The sequence below is a fragment of the Littorina saxatilis genome, linkage group LG15 (assembly GCF_037325665.1).
Source record: "Littorina saxatilis isolate snail1 linkage group LG15, US_GU_Lsax_2.0, whole genome shotgun sequence".
NCBI classification, from domain to species: Eukaryota; Metazoa; Mollusca; class Gastropoda; order Littorinimorpha; family Littorinidae; genus Littorina; species Littorina saxatilis.
Window position 1 is genome coordinate 34450920 of NC_090259.1, and position 23279 is coordinate 34474198.

At 40.6% G+C, this 23279-nt stretch overlaps 1 protein-coding gene and 1 long non-coding RNA gene across 3 annotated transcripts in view; one reads left to right on the top strand and one right to left on the bottom strand.

Annotated features, from left to right (window-relative positions):
- LOC138949166 (uncharacterized) overlaps window positions 1-23279 on the bottom strand; it is a 49562-nt gene that overhangs the window by 3286 nt on the left and 22997 nt on the right. The window contains exons 4-12 of the mRNA XM_070320935.1: window positions 14955-15240; window positions 14116-14352; window positions 7573-7736; window positions 7091-7250; window positions 6522-6625; window positions 4798-5047; window positions 2310-2393; window positions 1395-1498; window positions 1-113 (exon numbers count right to left, since the gene is read on the bottom strand). The exon at window positions 1-113 is cut by the window's left edge and continues 141 nt beyond it. Coding sequence (XP_070177036.1) covers window positions 1-113; window positions 1395-1498; window positions 2310-2393; window positions 4798-5047; window positions 6522-6625; window positions 7091-7250; window positions 7573-7736; window positions 14116-14352; window positions 14955-15240 — 1502 coding nt within the window. The remainder of the gene's footprint in view (window positions 114-1394; window positions 1499-2309; window positions 2394-4797; window positions 5048-6521; window positions 6626-7090; window positions 7251-7572; window positions 7737-14115; window positions 14353-14954; window positions 15241-23279) is intronic.
- Window positions 17324-23209, top strand: LOC138949148 (uncharacterized). 2 transcript variants are annotated; one of them, XR_011450174.1, is made up of 4 exons: window positions 17324-17497; window positions 17763-17880; window positions 18808-18910; window positions 19380-23209. It is a non-coding gene; the product is annotated as an uncharacterized lncRNA (long non-coding RNA). The 2 variants fall into 2 exon arrangements; XR_011450175.1 differs by lacking the exon at window positions 17763-17880.

The following is a 23279-nucleotide window of genomic DNA, read 5'->3' on the forward strand; positions in this document are numbered from 1 at the left end:
GCTTGTGGCGTACTAGCTCCACCAGGGGAGGTAAATCCACACTCACACGTCCGGGTGTTAAAAGTGACTCCCCTTGGGCAAAGTGTGATGTAGTTGTTGCCCTTCATGTCACACTGAAATGGCAAGAATACGGCACTGAGTTTATAAAATTTAAAAAAGTTTCAATTCAAAAATAAAAATATGACTCTGAGTTTATGAAGTGAAATGAAGGTTCCAAGGGTAAAAACATGGCACTGAGCTTATTACTTTAAAAGAAAGGTTTTTTCACTGGCAGAACATGGCACATGTAAAAACATGGTACTGAGTTTATGAAGCTAAACGTAGGTTTAACTGATTAATAAAGCATGGTACTGAGTTTAGGAAGTTAAAAGTGGGTTTCAATTATAACAAGAAGAGCAAACGCTCGATCGAGTCACTTTCGCAGTTCTGAATATTAGTTATCTCCCCTGTGTTTCCGATAACGTTTGTAAAAAGCTACAGATGTAAATAATTTGATGTAAAGAATAATCCTATAAAGTTTGAATCAAATCCGATGAATAGTTTCAGAGATATGATATTTCAATTTTTTTCCTTCAAGACATACCTGTGACCTTGAAAAAGGTCAAAGGTCACCAAAGCAGACGTCAAAGTGTAGAGGTCACTGGGAGTCACGTTCACATAAAATTTGAGCCCGGTCACTTTTATAGTTTCCGAGAAAAGCCCAACGTTAAGTTGTGTGTTGCCGAACAGAAAAGGCTAGTTATCTCCCTTGTTTTTCTGATAACGTTCGTAAAAGGCTACAGATGTAAATACTTTGATGTAAAGAATAATCCTACAAAGTTTCAATCACATCCGATGAACTTTGTCAAAGATATAAAATGTCTAATTTTTCCTTTGACGCTGACCTGTGACCTTGAAAAAGGTCAAAGGTCAACGAAACCATCGTTAAAGTGTAGAGGTCATTGGAGGTCACGACTAAACAAAATATGAGCCCGATCGCTTTGATAGTTTCCGAGAAAAGTCCAACGTTAAGGTGGTGTCTACGGACGGCCGGCCGGCCGGACGGCCGGCCGGCCGGACAGACTAACACTGACCGATTACATAGAGTCACTTTTTCTCAAGTGACTCAAAAACGTGTAATTAAGGTAAAATTAGGTTTTAATTCAGAGATAGAAACATGATATTCTGACAGACATTCCGACAGAAACACCAGCAGAGGCCAAAGTCTCATGACAGCAAAGTACAACTTGCTCTTTGTAGGCATCACGTTCTAACGTTAAACACATTCTATCCTCATTGATGTTCTACACGTCACGAGGGTTGCAAGCTGTATCATGCACTTCTGGAATGTCAACAATGGAAGTTACAGTGAACTCCACAGTCAAACAGGAATAAATACAAGCATAATATCCTACCTGCAAGAACTTGGTGGGGTCATAGGGGTAGGGGTGTCTCAACAGACCCTTCTCCAGATTGCTGGTCGTGCATGGGTTGTCAACAGGATAGTCGGAATCCACTCCTGCAAGACCGACATTTATATCACTGTATTACTCTGTGCAAATCATTGTCTGGGAAAATACATAACATCTATAATCTGAAATAAAAAGCATTCCAAGAAAAGAAACATTGAACTGGTACCCAACACGCCGTGTTGTGAAATACAAGGAGAGAATTCCCCTTGAAAGTACAGAAGTCATCCAGAAAAGGTACCGATTAAGTCCTCAATAAATCATCTGAACTCAAATCTCTTGCACAACCTCTTACCGGCACGGTTGGCCTTGTGGTAAGGCGTCCGCCCCGTGATCGGGAGGTCGTGGGTTCGAACCCCGGCCGGGTCATACCTAAGACTTTAAAATTGGCAATCTAGTGGCTGCTCCGCCTGGCGTCTGGCATTATGGGGCTAGTGCTAGGACTGGTTGGTCCGGTGTCAGAATAATGTGACTGGGTGAGACATGAAGCCTGTGCTGCGACTTCTGTCTTGTGTGTGGCACACGTTATATGTCAAAGCAGCATTGCCCTGATATGGCCCTTCGTGGTCGGCTGGGCGTTAAACAAACAAAGTACAAACAAACAAGCACAACCTCTTGAACATCTTGAATACAAAAGGGTGTTATAAAGTTGCAATTGTTTTACCTTTAAATTGTCTTTGTCACTCAATCACCATTCTCGACTAGTTAATCAACAAATAGAGGAAAACAAAGCAAAGCACGCAAAAAGAGCAGTTAACAGAGAAACATCCATCGCACCCATGCATGCACTCCTCTAAACATTCAACAAGAAGTGCATCTATTTAGGCCATCCATTCATCCATCAGTATCCTGAGAACTTACTTTTGTCACATAGCTTTGCCTTAACCACGTCACTGTTGGTGCAGGGTCGACGGACCCCGTTCTCTTCACAGATCACAGTGATGTCTGCGGAAAGTACATTTAAAAAAAATTATCATAACAATGATAAGATTTTAATGTTGTTATAAATAAGCACGGTTCAGCGACACAGAAAGCAGTTTCAGGGCCCCTTAAATACAATCATACACACACATATTTGAGATTAAAATTCAACCTTTCACACATGACCAAAATGTCAGGTATATATATATACATAGCACCGACCATGATGAAAATCAAACATAAATTAATACACATTAACAAAATATAGCACCATACAGATTTAAAATAGGCTTGAAGGAAACAAGAAAGAGGCCAACAATTAAAGCAACAACAAAATACAAGCGAAGTATACCGAACATTTATGTACGTTGACACAGGTCAGTCAGTGAATAAACACGGCAATGGGGTCTTAAAAAATTGCATTTGTTCATTTTCACTTTTATTTCTTTGTGTACATCTGCAATAGTACCTTTCACTTAGGGACACCATTAAAGGTCCTTGTCTACATTTGAATACCGAAATCGCCATTTGACCATTAAAATGCAGAGTCTATTATCTACAAATATCAACAATACACCCCCTTTCGATCAGGAAAGACGAAGCCAGTGTAGCCGTTTGAAAATTCATTGTAGTATTCCAGCGTAGTACTCATACTATAGTAGGATATCCTTATTTGGAAAATGCCAAGCGCAAAACTCCTCTCAAATCCCGTGCATTTTGTGCGTTTAAAAAAAAAGCGTGGGCAGCGCTCCAGTGTCAAACTGTTGCTGCACTTGTTTGGGCGTGGCATAGTGACATGAATTTGATTGGTCAGTATTTTTAGGCAAAGCACATGTTCTCAGCAAACAGAAAACAAAACGCTACCCAAAAATAAAATCTTTTTTTACATATATTTTTTTTTCTATAACTTTTTCCCCATGGTTCATTCATCATCTGATAAAACTTTTTAGCGAAATCTAACCATAAGATTATTGAAACAAGTCGCGTAAGGCGAAAATACAACATTTAGTCAAGTAGCTGTCGAACTCACAGAATGAAACTGAACGCAATGCCATTTTTCAGCAAGACCGTATACTCGTAGCATCGTCAGTCCACCGCTCATGGCAAAGGCAGTGAAATTGACAAGAAGAGCGGGGTAGTAGTTGCGCTAAGAAGGATAGCACGCTTTTCTGTACCTCTCTTTGTTTTAACTTTCTGAGCGTGTTTTTAATCCAAACATATAATATCTATATGTTTTTGGAATTAGGAACCGACAAGGAATGAGATGAAAGTGTTTTTAAATTGATTTCGACAATTTAATTTTGATAATAATTTTTATATATTTAATTTTCAGAGCTTGTTTTTAATCCAAATATAACATATTTATATGTTTTTGGAATCAGAAAATGATGGAGAATAAGATGAACGTAAATGTGGATCGTTTTATAAATTATTTTTTTTTTTTACAATTTTCAGATTTTTAATGACCAAAGTCATTAATTAATTTTTAAGCCACCAAGCTGAAATGCAATACCGAAGTCCGGGCTTTGTCGAAGATTACTTGACCAAAATTTCAAACAATTTGGTTGAAAAATGAGAGCGTGACAGTGCCGCCTCAACTTTCACGAAAAGCCGGATATGACGTCATCAAAGACATTTATCAAAAAAATGAAAAAAAAACGTTCGGGGATTTCATACCCAGGAACTCTCATGTCAAATTTCATAAAGATCGGTCCAGTAGTTTAGTCTGAATCGCTCTACACACACACACACACAGACACACACACACACACACACACACACACACACACACACACACACACACACACACACACGCACGCACGCACATACACCTCGACCCTCGTCTCGATTCCCCCTCTACGTTAAAACATTTAGTCAAAACTTGACTAAATGTAAAAAAGCAAAAATGTAGACGACCACCTTTAAGACCAAGCAAGAGTTTTAGATTACATTGCAGGTGGCCTTTCAAAATAAGAACTGTACAATTATTAACTAGTAAAGGGACAACAAGTAGCCGTTATTGTCATCAATAGGGCCGGACATGACCTTGGCCTACTTCTAACTCTACTGCTGCTGCTACGTCTACTAATTCTGCGACTGCTGCTGCTTCTATCACTACTATCACTATTATCACTACTGCTACTTCAGCTGCTACCACTACTACTACTACTACCACTTCTACTACTACTACTACTTCTACTACTACTACTACAACTACTACTATACTACCAAGAAGATAGCCAACATGCTTTTTTTCGAAGATCACTCCCAACTACTACTACTACTACTACTACTACTACTACCAGCAATACTTAAACTTCTACTACAACAAATACTACTGCAACTGTCGCTGCTTTATTTTTCACATGGGTCCTTCTCTAATGCAAGTTCTCAAAACTATCAAATCAAGAACTCTATTACAACATACTTTTCTTTGGGACCATTCCCAAGGTCCAGGTATAGTTGCTACAGTTCCTCAGAGCGGCAGCGGAGGCAGGCAGGCGTGTTCCGACCACTGAGATGAACAGCGTAGTTCCGCTTGGCAGAGTTTCAGTCACGGTCAGTGTGGCCGGGGCGTCAGGCATTGCGCGGTAACGGTCATCATGGACAGCCGGACCAGGCTTGGGGTCAGCGGTGGACACGTAGATATCCAGGATTCCGCAGGACGTCGAAGCTTCCTGTGAGAGGAAACCGGAAAGGTGGTGTCAATTCTTGCTTCCCCACGGACATATGTAAAGAGTTGTTGTTCATGCTTATGGAGATGGCTTTGTAATACCGTCCAAGGTTTAGACATCCAGTAGTGCCTGTGTGTCTAAGAGTCTTTATAAAAAGGTGTTGTTCATGTCTATGTAGACGTTGTAGTATTGTCGAAAGGACGATTATGCAGTGGAAACTGCGCTGCTATTTCTGTGCATTGCTTGGACTTCTTTGATAAAGTTGCTTTTGTCAGATTCAATAAAAACAGGACCAAAAATTAAAACAAGTCGCGTAAGGCGAAAATACAATATTTAGTCAAGTAGCTGTCGAACTCACAGAATGAAACTGAACGCAATGCCATTTTTCAGCAAGACCGTATACTCGTAGCATCGTCAGTCCACCGCTCATGGCAAAGGCAGTGAAATTGACAAGAAGAGCGGGGTAGTAGTTGCGCTAAGAAGGATAGCACGCTTTTCTGTACCTCTCTTTGTTTTAACTTTCTGAGCGTGTTTTTAATCCAAACATATCATATCTATATGTTTTTGGAATCAGGAACTGACAAGAAATAAGATGAAAGTGTTTTTAAATTGATTTGGACAATTTAATTTTGATAATAATTTTTTATATATTTAATTTTCAGAGCTTGTTTTTAATCCAAATATAACATATTTATATGTTTTTGGAATCAACAAATGATGGAGAATAAGATAAACGTAAATTTGGATCGTTTTATAAATTTTTATTTTTTTTTACAATTTTCAGATTTTTAATGACCAAAGTCCTCAATTAATTTTTAAGCCATCAAGCTGAAATGCAATACCGAAGTCCGGGCTTCGTCGAAGATTACTTGACCAAAATTTCAACCAATGTGGTTGAAAAATGAGGGCGTGACAGTGCCGCCTCAACTTTCACGAAAAGCCGGATATGACGTCATCAAAGACATTTATCAAAAAAATGAAAAAAACGTTCGGGGATTTCATACCCAGGAACTCTCATGTCAAATTTCATAAAGATCGGTCCAGTAGTTTAGTCTGAATCGCTCTACACACACACACACACACACACACACACACACACACACACACACACACACACACACACACACACACACACACACACACGCACATACACCACGACCCTCGTTTCGATTCCCCCTCGATGTTAAAATATTTAGTCAAAACTTGACTAAATATAATCAAGAGGCACAGCGTTCAAGGTTTTCTCTCTCTCTCTCTCTCTCTCTCTCTGTCTCTGTCTCTCTCTCTCTCTCTCGCTCTCTCTCTCTTCTCTCTCTCTCTCTCTCTCTCTTTCCCTTTGACTGTCTCCGTCTCTCTGTCTCTGTCTCTCTGTCTCTCTTTCTCTCTCTCTCTCTCTCTCTCTCTCTCTCTCTCTCTCTCTCTTTCTCTCACTCTCTCATTCTCTCTCTCTTTCTCTCTGAATGAACCTGGTACCTACAATGGTTTCGTTGTTGCCTGGGACTTTGGCCACTGCTGGTGTTGTTGTTGTTGTGTTAGTCAGAGTCCCGTTGACAACTTTGGTTTTTGTTACCTTTATGTTCGCTAGAAAAGAAAAGCATGCATATCCGCATTAAATGTGAAAAGGTAGGTCACCGAGAAAGAGAATCAGAAGGAGAGGAGAGAGATCAGGAGTGAAAGAGGATGACGATGAGTGAAGGACAAAAAGGAGGAAGAATAAGAGGAATCGCAGAGTCGGGGGTGGAGAAGGATGTATGTAAGGATGTAGAGACCAAGAAAGAAAAGAAGTACAAGAACAAGAACAAGAACAAGAGTAACAAGAACAAGAACAAAAAGAAGAGCAAGAACAAGAATGATGATGATGGAGAAGAACAAGAAGAAATAAGTCAATAGAGGAAGAAGAAATGCTATTTCAAAAGAACAACAAAACATCGACGAAGATCAAGACAGCAACACTCCAACTTGAAAACAATGAATGCTTCTAGAGAACTTTTGCTTTTGCAAAAGATATTACATGTATAAACAACAACTCCCAAGGTAAATATTCACCTTCACAAGTGCTCTTCTGAATGCCATCCAGGATGGCTTGAATGTGGTCAAAGGAGATCAAGGTCAGCACGTGCGAACAAATGGGGTCACTGGCCGCTGCCTGTAGTTCGTTCAGTCTGTAGCCACCCACTCCGACAGCGAACACCGTGGTGCCCAGATCCTGTTTCACATGAACATGAATATTTTGGTTTGTGGGACAGTCTTTCTCATCACCGTAGTTTGATTTGGTACATACTTTGATGGGATAAATTGCGAGACTGAGGAGAAGAGGTAAAAAGATTGGGGCAAAGTGGTACAAACTTAGGGGCGATAGGGTACAAATTCAGTGGGACGAAATGCCTGAAATATTGGGGCGAAATGGACATGGGGTGAAGTGCCATGGGTGTAAACCATTTCCCATATGGACGATAACTTTCTTTCGTCAGCTGCAATTGCTGGCATGATGAATTACAAACTTTTTTTTTTAATACTTGAAACTATACCTTCAGCGCCTGTGCAGACTGGTTTGTAGCACTGAAACTTGAGGATCTACCATCAGTGACAAGCACAACCACCTTCTTGGCATCACTTCTGGCACCAGCAGACGAGCTGTACAGTGTAGTCGCCGCCCGGTTCAGTCCTAGGTATGTGTATGTCCTACCAATCACTGTAATTACGAGGCATAACTTTGAATAGATATATATACTAGAGGAATACCCGGCATCGCCGGGGTGAATCGCGAGACAGAGACAGCCAGCGTGGCGGTTCACCACAATCACATTTGAAGGCGAAGTCCTGTCAAACGGGATTGAGAATTTTAGAGCTTATTTCTAAGCCCTATAATTATCATCTATTATGGCTTCTCAAATGCCAGAACATACAGACAGACAAAAGTCGCCAGACCCCATCACAAACAGAACTCTACAATCCACAGGTGTTGCCTCCACACACACACACACACACACACACATAGACACAGACACAGAAGCCGTATATATCTATCTATATCTATAAATATATAGAGATAGATGACAGTGGATTTTTCGCGTGGCTATAAATTGATTCGACCTTTTCACTTTTACAGTAAGGACAACTTACGGGTACATGCAAGGAAAGCCCACAACTTCTAAGGCGAACAACTCTGCAGAGTCTGCTGTGAAGGGCGACGGTAGTCTCCCTGTCACACTCGACCCCCTTTGAATGAACTTAGGTCACTCCCAGGTGGAATGGGAACAGCACGAAAATGATTCAGTGGCCTGAACATTTCATGTGGAGTTCCATAGCTGTCGACGACGCCAAATGTAACCGAGTGCCTAAACACCACAATCACCTTTGAAGGCGAAGTCCACTCAAACGGGATTGAGATTAACTGTTATGGCTTCTCACCAATGCCGCTAGACCACATCACAAACAGAACTCTACAATCCACAGGTGTTTCCCACACACACACACAAACACACACGCACACACACACAGAAGCCGTATATCTATATCTATAAATATATAGAGATAGATGACAGTGTATTTTTCGCGTGGCTATAAATTGATTCGACCTTTTTACTTTTACAGTAAGAACAACTTACGGGTGCAATCGTGACATTCTAAAAATAGTAACGTAGTAACGGGAAATATGGATTGACGCCACACGGAGGAAGGGAGATAATCGCGGCTGAAAACACTGGAGAAGATAAGGAAGAGTTACTGGTAGTGGATCCCGACAACAACAAAAAACACACACAAAAAATCGGTTCAGCGCGCACAGCGCTGCGCGCTGAGAGCACGTGTTGAAATATCTCATCGATGAGGTTGTGTCCGGGGTGTAGCTGAATACGGTGTCCAAATTTGAAAAAGATCCACCGAGAACTTTGGCCGTGCATCGCGAACAGACAGACAGACAGACAGACAGACAGACACTAGTCGTATATATATATAGACTAGAGGAATACCCGCTTCGCCGGGTAGCCGGCTTCGCCGGGAAGAAGTACTTAGAGCCGTACACCGGCTTTGCCGGGTCCGAACAATGGACCCGCCAAGCTTAGGTCCCTCCCAGATTCGTGGAATGGGAACAGCACGAAAATGATTCAGTGGCCATAATGCCATTCCTGACCATATCGAGTCCCATCCTTGTCGACGAATGTAACCGTGTTAATCACCTTTGGAGGCGAACTCCACTCAAACAGGATTGAGCAATTTAGAGCTTATCTCTAAGCCCTTTTGAACTGTTATGGCTTCTCAAAGGAAGGCCAGTACATACAAATATACAAAAGCCGCCAGACCACATCACAAACAGAACTGAACAATCCACAGGTGTTGCCCACATAGAGAGAGACACACACACACACACACACACACACACACACACACACACACACACACACACACACACACACATACACAAACACAGAGAAGCCGTATATATAGAGAGATAGATGACAGTGTATTTTTCGCGTGGCTATAAATTGATTCGACCTTTGCACTTTTACAGTGAGGATAATTTACGGGTCCAATTTACGTTCTGGACACTGCGGTGACCTTCTAAAAATAGTAACAGAACGCCGGGAATATCCGAAGATGCCCCCTCATACTATAGTGCACCATACGAAGGAAGGGAGGTAAACGCTGAAAACATGGAGAAGATAAGGAAGAGTTACTGGGAATGGTGAAATGAACAGAAAACCCAAAATCGGTTCAGTGCTGCGCGCTGAGAGCACGTGTTGAAATATCTCATCGATGATATTGTGTCCGGGGTGTAGCTGAATACGGTGTCCAAATTTGAGAAAGATCCACCGAGAACTTTGGCTTTGGTGTGTCGGTATGGGGGCCCGGGTAGCTGAGGTGGAACCAAAATCGGTTCAGCGCTGCGCGCTGAGAGCACGTGTTGAAATATCGACCAGGTTGTGTCCTGTCCCGGGTGTACCTGAATATGCCCACCAAATTTGAAGCAGATCCATCGAGAACTTTGGCCGTGCATCGCGAACTCACACACAGACACACAGACAGACACAAGTCGTATATATATATATAGATATATATATATATTTACATTGGCATTTACTGATCTTTTCTTAAGCGAAACATTGTTATAGTTAACCTTTTCATGCATTTATTCACGCATGACTATATATCTTTATAAGTGCATATTTATCACTAGAATGAATACCCGCTTCGCCGGGTAGCCGGCTTCGCCGGGAAGAAGTACTTAGAGCCGTACGCCGGCTTCGCCGGGTCCGAACTATGGACCCGCCAAGCTTAGGTCCCTCCCAGATTCGTGGAATGGGAACAGCACGAAAATGATTCAGTGGCCATAATGCCATTCCTGACCATATCGAGTCCCATCCTTGTCGACGAATGTAACCGTGTTAATCACCTTTGGAGGCGAACTCCACTCAAACAGGACTGAGCAAGTTATGGCTTCTCAAAGGAAGGCCAGTACATAAATTTACGTTAAAATTAATATTAAAAGTCCTACGGTTTTGAGCCATTAAGGACTTGAGTGTTTGTCCGCTTTCAAAAAGAGGAAAGAAAGAAACAAAAAATAAGGAGAGGAGGGCAGGGGGTGGGGTTGAGTTGATAATGCTCTGTGGAATTTGTTAAAATGAAAAGTAGTTAAGATGTTTCTTGGTAAGAATTATAAGTCTGTATTCTATATCTTGAATAACGGGCTTGTAATATTATTTTTTAAAATTTCAAATCGAGTTAAAAAGTGGAACCTTTCAGGATCACCAATAAAACCAAATAGATGAGCAAGTAAGAGGAACACGAACAATAAATCTCAAAACTTTTTACAAATAAAAGGATTAAGATGTAAGCCACGAAGGCCGTGGTAATAAAAACAATATGTACAGTTTGGCGACTAGTGGGCCTTGGGTGAGGATATGTTGTCTAGAAGGTAGTCGCTGGACATAAATTTACACAAAAGCCGCCAGACCACATCACAAACAGAACTGAAGAATGCACAGGTGTTGCTTACATAGAGACACACACACTTACACACACACACACACAAACACAGAGAAGCCGTATCTATAGAGAGATAGATGACAGTGTATTTTTCGCGTGGCTATAAATTGATTCGACCTTTGCACTTTTACAGTGAGGATAATTTACGGGTCCAATTTACGTTCTGTACACTGCGTTGACCTTCTAAAAATAGGTAACAGTAACAGAACGCCGGGAATATCCGAAGACGCTCAGCGCAGTGGACAGCGCAGTGTAGTAACTTACAACTGAACGGGAAAGCCACACGAAGGAAGGGAGATAAACGCCAAACACTGGAGAAGATAAGGAAGAGTTACTTATAATGGCGAAATGAACCCAAAAACGAAAATGAGTTCAGCGCTGCGCGCTGAGAGCACGTGTTGAAATATCTCATCGATGATATTGTGTCCGGGGTGTAGCTGAATACGGTGTCCAAATTTGAAAAAGATCCACCGAGAACTTTGGCGTTGTGATGTGGTGTAGCGGCTATGGTGTGTCGGTATGGGGGCCCGGGTAAGCTGAGGTGGAACCAAAATAGCTGAGGTGGAACCAAAATCGGTTCCGCGCTGCGCGCTGAGAGCACGTGTTGAAATATCTCATCGACCAGGTTGTGTCCAGGGTGTACCTGAATATGATCACCAAATTTGAAACAGATCCATCGAGAACCTTGGCCGCGCATCGCGCACAGACACACAGACAGACAGACAGACACTAGTCGTATATCATATATAGATATCTTACTAGCTTAAAGATAAGTTCTCGTTTTTACTTAAATAACAGGCAATTGAGTTCCATTGCATTGCATTGCATTGTATTGTATGTAGAGGTTACATGCCGAGTCTCAGTGATTATTAAAAATAATGGTCGAAGTTAGCGGATCATGAAAAATGCGAGCTTCAGCGAGCTTTTTCATGACCGCGAACTGAGACCATTATTTTTAATAATCACTGAGACGAGGTGTGTAACCTCTTTATTCCTCCTTTCTTCAGTTATTCAAAGAAAACAGGAGTTTTTGTGCGAAAGTTTCATCGAATCCGACTCACTCAACCAGTCAACCTGCGCAGCGGCGATCGATTGATGCGCGGTTGTATAGTTCCGTGCAAATCATTCCATTCTGTTAACACTTCTTGTCAGTTTCCTTGTTTTGGACTAAAATCAAGTACACAGATATGCTGTTATTCTGCTGTGGCGGTAAAGGCAGGTATTGTGTGTTCTGTTTATGTTTTAGTATCGCTGAAGATAATGTTCTTGCGTCAAATGGGACTAGCAGACGAACTTTTGCACCCGTGTTCCAACGTTAATTACTGTATGAAGTTCAGTTTTCTGGGGAAAATAGTGTATGAAACCGCTTTATGTTGTTTAAATTGATGAGATGTGTGCATTTGGTTGCGTGTGATCTGTTTATAAAATGAAATATTGTTGAAAACTGACCGTCGGATTGCAGTCAGTGTTGTCGAAGAAACTGAGTTAAAAGAAGGGGAACTACTCTTGTCGCGAGAGTATGAGTTACTTGCCTTGGGAATTTGCTTGTGATGAACGGTTTGTGCACAGCAGATCTAGATTCAGAAAACAACCGAACTCATGGATTTTATATGGATATTCATGTGTTCAGGCCTGTAGTTGTTAATTTAAATGCGGTATGTTTGTATTGTTTGCTCCAGAGATGTATACTTCGTACGTATAGAGCGTTCGGAACTTTTCAGTCGCAAAAATAGTACCGAAACAGAACAGCTTCTCAACCCATTGCACTATCGAGGATTCAGGCTGTTGCTGGCTCGTTATTTGTTTGGTTGCTGGGTCATTATCGAAAAATAACTAGCTCTACAAGTTTACAGAGGTAAAGAAGCAGAGGGGGGAATAATGTATTTTTTATTCCCCCCTCTGCTTCTTACCTCTGTAAACTTGTAGAGCTAGTTATTTTTCGATAATGACCCAGCAACCAAACAAATAACGAGCCAGCAACAGCCTGAATCCTCGATAGTGCAATGGGTTGAGAAGCTGTTCTGTTTTGGTACTACTTTTGCGACTGAAAAGTTCCGAACGCTCTATACGTACGAAATATACATCTCTGGAGCAAACAATACAAACATACCGCATTTAAATTAACAACTACAGGCCTGAACACATGAATCTCCATATAAAATCCATGAGTTAGGTTGTTTTCTGAATCTAGATCTGCTGTGCACACACCGTTCATCACAAGCAAATTCCCAAGGCAAGTAACTCATACTCTTGCCGACAAGAGTAGTTCCCCTTCTTTTAACGCAGTTTCTTCGACAACACTGACTGCAATCCGACGGTCAGTTTTCAACAATATTTCATTTTATAAACAGATCACACGCAACCAAATGCACACATCTCATCAATTTAAACAACATAAAGCGGTTTCATACACTATTTTCCCCAGAAAACTGAACTTCATACAGTCATTAACGTTGGAACACGGGTGCAAAAGTTCGTCTGCTAGTCAGTCCCATTTGACAAAAGAACATTATCCTAAACGATACTAAAACATAAACAGAACACACAATATCTGCCTTTACCGCCACAGCAGAATAACAGCATATCTGTGTACTTGATTTTAGTCTAAAACAGGGAAACTGACAAGAAGTGTTAACAGAATGGAATGATTTGCACGGAACTATACAACCGCGCATTAATCGATCGCCTGCGCAGGTTGACTGGTTGAGTGATTCGGATTCGATCAAACTTTCGCACAAAAACTCCTGTTTTCTTTGAATAACTGAAGAAAGGAGGAATAAAGAGGTTACACACCTCGTCTCAGTGATTATTAAAAATAATGGTCTCAGTTCGCGGTCATGAAAAAGCTCGCTGAAGCTCGCATTTTTCATGATCCGCCAACTTCGACCATTATTTTTAATAATCACTGAGACTCGGCATGTAACCTCTACATAATGTTGTACTGTATATAATTTTATTGTATTGTATTGTATTGTATTGTATTGTATTGTATTGTATTGTATTGTATTGTATTGTATTGTATTGTATTGTATTGGATCGGATTGGAGTCGGTTGGAGTCGATTTGATTACGTTCCATTGTATTAACCTTTATTAATGTTCAGCATTTTGCTACGGGCTTGCGCTTTAGTGCTGTAGTCGTTGAAGTCAAAATGAAGCTGCACAGAAGTACTAAATGAGATGCCTGCGACGAGGACACTCTCCGTAGAAATGGGCATGGCGTCCATAACGTCGGCAGAAAAATTCAACATCAGCTGAAAATCGGAGGAACTGACGCTGCCGGAACTGTCCAGTAAGAAGAGCAGGTCCATTTTGTTCTTGCATTCTGGAAATGAATGTGTTTGAAGTAATGATAGAAAAATTAATAATAATAAAAAATGAAAACCAAATGCTCAAACTTATTTAATTTATTCCCTCTCGAGCACTAGTAGATACTAACCATAGAGGGTTCCTATTGGTTGGGCATGTTAAGGAGAAATTGGAAATATGTGATGGGTCACATGTTTTGAAGGAATGAATCAATCAATTAAATCTAAACACAAAGAATGGTAAAGGGCGAGGGAGAGTCACGCATAATACAGAGTTCCAATACTCTTGGCAGTTTTGGAAAAGTTTGTAACAATCAAATGATCAAATTTGAAGTGTTCACTATTTTATATATTCGTATACAGATCACTCTTGTGATTTTTTCACTTTAGTGTATTGTTGTTATTACTGAGAACTCATCATTATTAACATGTAACCTATGTATTCATAGATACATATACACAGAAGCTCATCCATGACTGGAAAAGAACAATTGTCAATTTTATTTTACTTTTCAAAAAAACATTTTGATATTATGAAATTGTCGGGGGAAGTTTGAAAATTTTGCAGCGATAAGCTAAGGGAGTCCTGACTTTCGCATTGTATTCGATTCAATCTTACCAACTGTAGTCGCCAGGTCGGCATTGTTGATGAAAGTCTCTCTCTGCTCGCCGTACATTTTCACCCACAGATCTGCCTGTTCAGTGATGCTGCCAGGCATAGTTCGGGACCTCAAGGTCAGGAGAGTGGACAGAGCCGCGGCCAAACCAGAATAAAGCGGTTTGCGCAGGTCAGACCACGTGACAGCCGGCCAGTCAATACCAAAGGAGGAGGAGATGTTATTGCAAGCTGATCGGATGTAGACGTTTGAGCAAGCTTTGGTTGCATCGAACATGGTTTCGTTTATCTGTGAAGTAAAGTCAAAGCTAGTTTTCAAACACTGAGGGACACATGCACGCAAACGATACGTTGAACAGCACCCTAACTCCCCCCCCCCCCTCTCTCCCCCCGACAAAAACAACAACAGAAAACACTTGAAGAACAAGAACAAACTCAAAATCACCAACATTTCCACCAACAACAACAGTAACAGCAACAACAACAACAAGCAACAAGCAAGAAATATAATTATACACAAAACACAGCTTAAATACGCAATTAATAAACCAACCAACCAACAAACCAACCAGTCTATCAACCGACCACCAAACAAAAGACCAATCAACCGACCAGCCAAAGAACAAAAAAGCAATCTAATTTAATGTATATAAGAATGGATGTAAGTGTGTGTGTGTGTGGTCGCCATACCTCAGAGATGGAAAGAAAATATTGTGCATGCACCCTAGGGTGGCTCAAAAAAACGCTTTTTTTGAAATGTTACCCTCCCCTGGTTTTAATTTGTGCGTATTGGTGTATATATCACCCTGATTTTCTTTCAGAATTTTTCGACCTATTTTGAGGGGTGCCATTTCACGATTTTCTTTTAAAAAAAGCTGAAAAATCACGTTTTTGGGGCTAAAATAAACTTTTTTTTTTAAATGTTACCCTCCCCTGGTTTTATTTTGTGCGTACTGGTGTATATATCACCCTGATTTTCTTTCAGAATTTTGCGACCTATTTTGAGGGGTGCCATTTCACGTTTTTCTTTAAAAAAAATCTGAAAATCACGTTTTTTTGACTTAGTGCACAAAATATACTCATAAAGGTGATCAGATTTTATTGAAATTGAGGATTTAAGTACGTTACAATGCAAACAATCACATATTATTACAGTCCTGGTTATGATACAAAACCGATATTCATTCTACGATCTATCTGCTAATCACTATTCTTGTCACTGTATTATCTCGAGTAAGCCGAAGTAGGAGTTACGGTGGACAAATTGTTCCACAACATATGTGCAACTTGGTTTTTAGTTTCATTGTTTCCTTTTTCAGATAATAAACCTCCTCCTCATTGAATACAGCCTATATATGCCAGTAAAGCGCTTGCTGTTCCTCTGTAGCAAGCACATACTGCCAGGGGCATTTGAGATTTTCGATTGCTCTCATCAATAATAAATTAACAAAAGAAAATCAGGAAGGTACAGGTTTTTGCATCAACGAGAGGTGACTCTTTGTTAGCTATTGAAGGGAGGTAACTCTTGCTATACACGCATACCTTACCATTTTTTCAAATGGTGTGAACCTTTTACCTAATTTGCTAGAATTTCCCGAAGGAAGGGAGGTAACTCCTACCATAAAATCATGTTAGCAGGAATTGGTTCTTTGGCTTATTCCCACTGATCTAAAAATATTTTCCCCGAGTACGCTAGTACAAGGGCTCAGCAGACTTTAATTGTCTGTCTGTCTGTCTGTCTGTCTGTCTTTCTCCACTTAACAGCTTATTGCTGGGAAACTACTGGGCGCAGTTCGTTCAAAAGTTGATACACTAACTTGATAATAGGTCCGATTGATCGTATTAAAACTTCATAATGTTACCTGGTATCTAAATGCGAAATAAACCACAAAAAACCGACTTGGCGGTGGCCAGTCACCACGCACATCCTCGGCTCGCATGCAATGTATTTATATAGCAAAGGGAATGCCTGTAATTCACACAGATCAATCACTTGGTCTTAAACCTGCACAAGACAAAAACGTTCATACTGGGGGAGCGAGCCAGTCTGAAGAGTAGGCTACTCGGGTCCAGCGCGAGCGTTTTTTATATTTCAGTGCTAATTCCTAAGGGAAGGGATATCCTTGGCATTCGTTGTCATTAATCCAACAAAATAAGGGCACAAATTTGTGGCCCACAAACTGCAAATGTGCCTCACAATTCAGTTTTGGGCTTATTTTTATGGGACACATTTTGGTTTTGTGGGCCACAAACTGTATTTGTGGAGCATAAAATAAGGGGCACAAATTAAGCTTCATAAGAAATAAGGACAAATATTTGTGGGGCTTAAACAGTGTTTTTGCCCCAAAAAATGTTTTGGGCTCTTTTTTTTCCTCCTTTTTTTGGACGTTGAGAGTGGTTTTCAGACCTACTGCGTTTCGGTTTTTAGGTAATGGCGGATCGAAGGCGCTTGCTACAGATCTCTGGACAGAATCTCCAATGGCAATGATGTTTGCTAATTAATGCGAGAGAATTGGGACGGGCGAACCTTTGCATATTAACCAGAGGTAAGTTTCCATGTTTCGTTTCATAACTGAGAGTGGGTTTATGTGTTGCAACATGTGTCATTTCGACTCCCACTCGAGTCAGTCACTGTCAGTCACTCAGTCGAGTCAGTGCACAGGCGGAAGGTATCGTTCACTGGACCACTACTTCCATAGAAAGACTACTGGACTACTACTATCACAATGACAAAATCCCTGTACAGACACGCTCTTTGTTATGCTTTGAACATCGCGAGAACTTCGAACTTTGGCGTTTTTTATATTTCAGTGCTAATTCCTAAGGGAAGGGATATCCTTGGCATTCGTTGTCATTAATCCGATTGCTGCATGATCTTGAGGCTGTCACTAACAGAAGTAAAATATTTGATGCCACTGCCGCAAATCAGGTAAGAGTAAGGCGAAGAGGTTTTATTATGTACAACTGTCAGTGTTATGATGTACAGTGTGTTTTTTCCTTCCCCTCCCTCACGAGTCACATTCTCAAGTTCTGGTCAGAATAACTCATATGGAGGTGTCTGTGCATGTGTGACTGTGAGCAAGACTGAGAGAGTGTTTTCATTTTATTTTTATAATTCATGTTCAGGGATAATAATAAAATAATCAACACCTACTGAGTCCAAACCACAGAACTGCTCGAACCTCTTAGCTTTATTTCACCAGTATGATGATCATGCAGTTCCTCCAGTATTAGAATCATTACTAATACTAGAAGCGCATGACTTTCAGTGTGTACCTTTAAGTTTAATAAAGCACAATGTATTGCTGTAAACAGTCACTCACTCACTCACTGTCAGGATATCTCATTCTCAGTGAAACTGTGTGTCAAGTTCTATTATTTTTTTCCTTTGTGCTCTACACACATGCATAGATGTTATACATACATATAATATACATATATGTTATGCACACATCAACTTTTCTACATTGTATGTCTGTCACTCTATCAGTCTATGTGAACATATTCAGTTCACTGATTTAGTCAAAACTTCATTAAATGTAAAAGGACTTATAAAATTTTATATTCTAGAAAGATATCAATGCCACTGTACCACAGTATCATAAGAATCAAGCCTTAATGTTGGTTTGGTCATCTGTTGTCATTTGTTGTTGTTGTTGTTGTTGTTGTTGTTGTTTTTATGGGGGAGGGTGCAGTGTGTAAATTCATCTGGTTCTGTGGACAGTGTGTTTGTTGTTCCTCCACATAGGTAAATATCATACTGCATGTAGCTACTAATACTACTTGTCCTGTCAACTAACTGTTTTAAATTTGGTGCTCAGAGGAATGTTACTTCAGCCAATATTATATATTACAGGTTGGCATCGATCCGGCACAGTGGAAGAAGCAGATTGATTCCTTCATGATCCGGAGGCTGTCAAGACTCAAATGGGAAATATTTCATGCTAATGGCAATTCAGGTAAGAGTTTTGCTACATGATCATATTGTGTTTTATCCTCCCTCTCAGTCTCAAGTTCTGGTTACATTCTGACTGTTGGTGTGTGTTTGTGTGTGAGAACCGACGTGTGTGTGTGTGTGTTTGATTTTCCCTGGCCAGTCAGGAGAGCTGCCAGACATTAATAGTAATAATACCTGCAGATTTTTCTAGTCCTGCAGATTGATGTTACACACCTTTGCTTTGCTTTTTGAATTTGATAGCAAGCGCTGACTGGGAATGTGTCTTCTATATTTCATATCATATAAATTGAAGTAGGCATTAGAACTTGTCTACCAGGGAATTAGAATGTTTACGCTCTTGGCATTGATGTGGGTTTAGTGTGTGTGTGTGTGTCAGTTACAAACACAATTTACTCCTTACTCATACTTAAAACTTGTTCTTGTCATTGTGTTTGGATTTAAGATCAGTTCCTTTGTCATTCATTTGTCAGTAGGGACAGAAGATGACGAAGACCTGGCCAGTGAATGTGGATGAAAAGCAGTGCTGTCCAAGTCCAGCTGTGATTGATGGGGAAACTACAGCAACAGCGGCAGTAAATATCCACTCAGTATTGGTTGTACTGAGCATTATAACTTGTTGCTATTGTAAATTTGTGTCAATGTTTTAAAGGCCCACTACGCCTCATTTAAAAAGTTGTCCTCACCATTAACATGGGATAAGACCATCCCTCCACTTTGTCACAGACCAAAAATCAACACTTTGACTGCTTTCTATAGTGAGGTAGATGTTTTGGTGGTTTCGGTGAATTTTTTTTTTCTTTAGAAGAAGCTGTACCTGAATTTATTCTTTAAAAAGATACCACTCTGCATAGAGAGCCTTGAGGCAGTTCATTTTTGGTATGCAACTATTAGTGCCCGTATGGTCTTATTACACCCCCGGTATAGGGGTGTGTATAGGTTTCACTCGATGTTTTTGTTTGTTTGTTTGTGTTCGCAAGTAGATCTCAAGAATGAACGGACCGATCGTCACCAAACTTGGTGAACAGGTTCTATACATTCCTGAGACGGTCCTTACAAAAATTGGGACCAGTCAAACACACGGTTAGGGAGTTATTGGTGGATTTTGGTTTTTCGGATATTCCCGGCGTTCTGTTACCGGCTATTTTTAGAAGGTCATCGCAGTGTCCAGAACGCTTTACTTGGACGGATATTCCCGGCGTTCTGTTACCGGCTATTTTTAGAAGGTCATCGCAGTGTCCAGAACGCTTTCCTTGGACCCGTAAGTTGTCCTCACTGTAAAAGTGCAAAGGTCGAATCAATTTATAGCCACGCGAAAAATACACTCTCATCTATCTCTATATATTTATACAATAGATATAGATATATATATACGGCTTCTCTGTGTGTGTGTGTGTGTGTTTGAGTGTGTCTGTAGAAAACACCTGTGTATTGCACAGTTCTGTTTGTGATGTGGTACCTAGGGCGTCGTCGACAAGTATGGGACTCGACATGATATGATCAGGAATGGCATTATGGCCCCTGAATCATGTTCGTGCTGTTCCCATTCCACGAGTCTGGAAGGGACCTAAGCTTGACGGGTCCATGGTTCGAAGCCGGCATACAGTGCGCCACTCAAGCCGGGTATTCGGCTCTATTTAATCCACACGTGCTGAGCATGTTTTATATTATATAGATGAGACGGTTTTTACAAAAAATGCGGTCAGTAGGTGTTACAGAAAGAGTTATATTGATTTGTCTTTTTCTCCGCCTGTCTCTTTGTCCACTCAATCAACTTATTTTAACCACACTTGTTAGCAGTGCCTTCTCAGTTGGTGGCAGTGAGAATGGTAAGGACGGGGGTGTTTTTCCTATCTCGGAGGAATTTCTTGTTTCATGTAAAAGCCTCGGGGATGTCGTCAGGCGTCCGACATAGACGGATTGAAAGGCTCAAATGTCTGATTCACATAGCCGCATGGCGGTCAGATGTCCTATCGTTTTGAACTGAGCGCTGTCATTGTCCGATAAGAACTCCATTCCTTCGGACAGCGCACTATTCTATATTTTTCTCTCAAGATACACATTTTCAAAAAGCGACCGAGCACTCTCGCGTACATGCACTGAAGTTGTGCAGTGCGGATCTTGTGTTTTCGGGAATTCCAAACCGTTTGTGAGATGGGCTGTTTGGGTACACCTGTCTGCACATTAAAGTTAGGAGTACGGGAGACAACTCGAACTGACCATAAGTCTTGCGTCTGCTTTTGGTTTCAGTTCGAGACATTTTGACGAAGCGCATTGAATTATGCCACCGAAATAAAACTAAGGCCTGTCCACTTACAAAAACTGCTCGGTCAAAGTAAAATCTTACATTTTGTTAAGGAAATGTGCAGCAGTAAAATTGAATTTGGAGAATACATGGAATAACCTGGTTTTCTGGGAAGTGACATAAAAATAAATAGAACAATTGTGAATACTTCTTCTTCTTCTTCTGTGTTCGTGGGCTGAAACTTCCACGTACACTCATGTTTTTGCACGAGTGGATTTTTACGTGTACCCCCCGCGGGTTAGGGGGAGTCCCATATTGGTTGGGACGAGAAAGAATTTACCCGATGCTACCCAGCATGTCGTAAGAGGCGACTAACGGTTCTGTTTCTCCTTTTACCCTTGTTAAGTGTTTCTTGTATAGAATATAGTCAATGTTTGTAAAGATTTTAGTCAAGCAGTATGTAAGAAATGTTAAGTCCTTTGTACTGGAAACTTGCATTCTCCCAGTAAGGTCATATATTGTACTACGTTGCAAGCCCCTGGAGCAATTTTTTGATTGGTGCTTTTGTGAACAAGAAACAATTAACAAGTGGCTCTATCCCATCTCCCCTCTTTCCCCTATCCCATCTCCCCCCTTTCCCCGTCGCGATATAACCTTGAATGGTTGAAAACGACGTTAAACACCAAATAAAGAAAGAAAGAATGTGTACGTGTATGACCGTTTTTACCCCGCCATTTAGGCAGCCATACGCCGCTTTCGGAGGATTGTGAATACTGATCGACATAGAGTGCCGTTGCTATGGAAACAGTCGTTACATTGGATTTCTAGGAAACAGTTTAACAGCGACATCATACATCAGAAATTCCTAATATTTGGCACACAGATGCACATGTATCATATCTACAATCATATAGAACGATTTTTTTTCAACAGACTACAGTTGAATTTTGATATCTTTTGTCATAAGAATGAACGAATTTCTCACTGCATATTCATTACAATAATTAATTTAAATTCAACTGTAGTTGTTTAAAAAAAAACACGTTCTATATGATTGTAGATATAGTACATGTGTATCCTTGTGCCAAATATTATAACTTTCTGATGTATGATGTTGCTGTAAAGCCGTTTTCTAGAAATCCCATATGACGCTGTAAATGCCAGCAACAGCAGTCAATATTCATCCACAATGTTTTCATTCATTTTAATAAGTCACTTCAATAACTGCCCAGAAAACTAAGTTATTCCTTGACTGTATTCTTCAAGTTTAAGTTTGGTAATTTTACTGCCGCACATTGCCTTAAAGGCATATGTACGCGCTCCCGTGTTTACAAAGTGTAGTTTGCCCACAATCGATGTCAAATGCATCATAAGGCCATATAATGACGATATGTCGCAATGCGCAGACCATATACATGCATTACAGCTTGTTCTAGCCTCTGAAAAAGTGAGGATGTCAACAAAGACGCGGAGTTATTTCCCTTGCGTCAACGTTCCCTCTCGGCAAATCTATAAATAGGACGATCTAGATCAAAATAAAAATTCAAATATCTCAACATTTAAGGGGTCCTAGACCACAATATCTTGCAGGGAACTTAATTTAGCATGTCTCCAGCTGTGGGTAAAGCAATTAGCGTGTATAGTCATCGAGTACATATGGCTTTAAGTCATAAATAAAGGGTTCCAGTAACATACCATTCTTCTTTATTGATTATGAACTTTGGAAGGTTAGATGTTGGATGTTTTAAAAAAATATTTCCTTGATGTGTTGTACTAAGATCAACCGTCTGCTTGGACATACACTATAGATCCACTACCTGGCTGCTGTCTGCGGAAAATCGATTAATTAGAAAAATATGCCTTACAGGGAAGCAGCTAGCCGGTTGACTGTACATGTGTTTGTGTAGAGGTGTTCTTATTGCATGTTCAAGCCAGGACAGATGGTGACCTGAAACATTTACATATGTATGCAGGACTGCTACTTTTAAGCTTAGGTGCAAGTGTGATGATATATTTGTTTGACTGATTATGGGCATTAAAATAAAACTGCAAAAAGAATACTTACACTTGAGATCTGATTTTGTGTGTGTTTGTGTGTGTGTGCGCATGAGGGTGTGTGTGGGCCGTT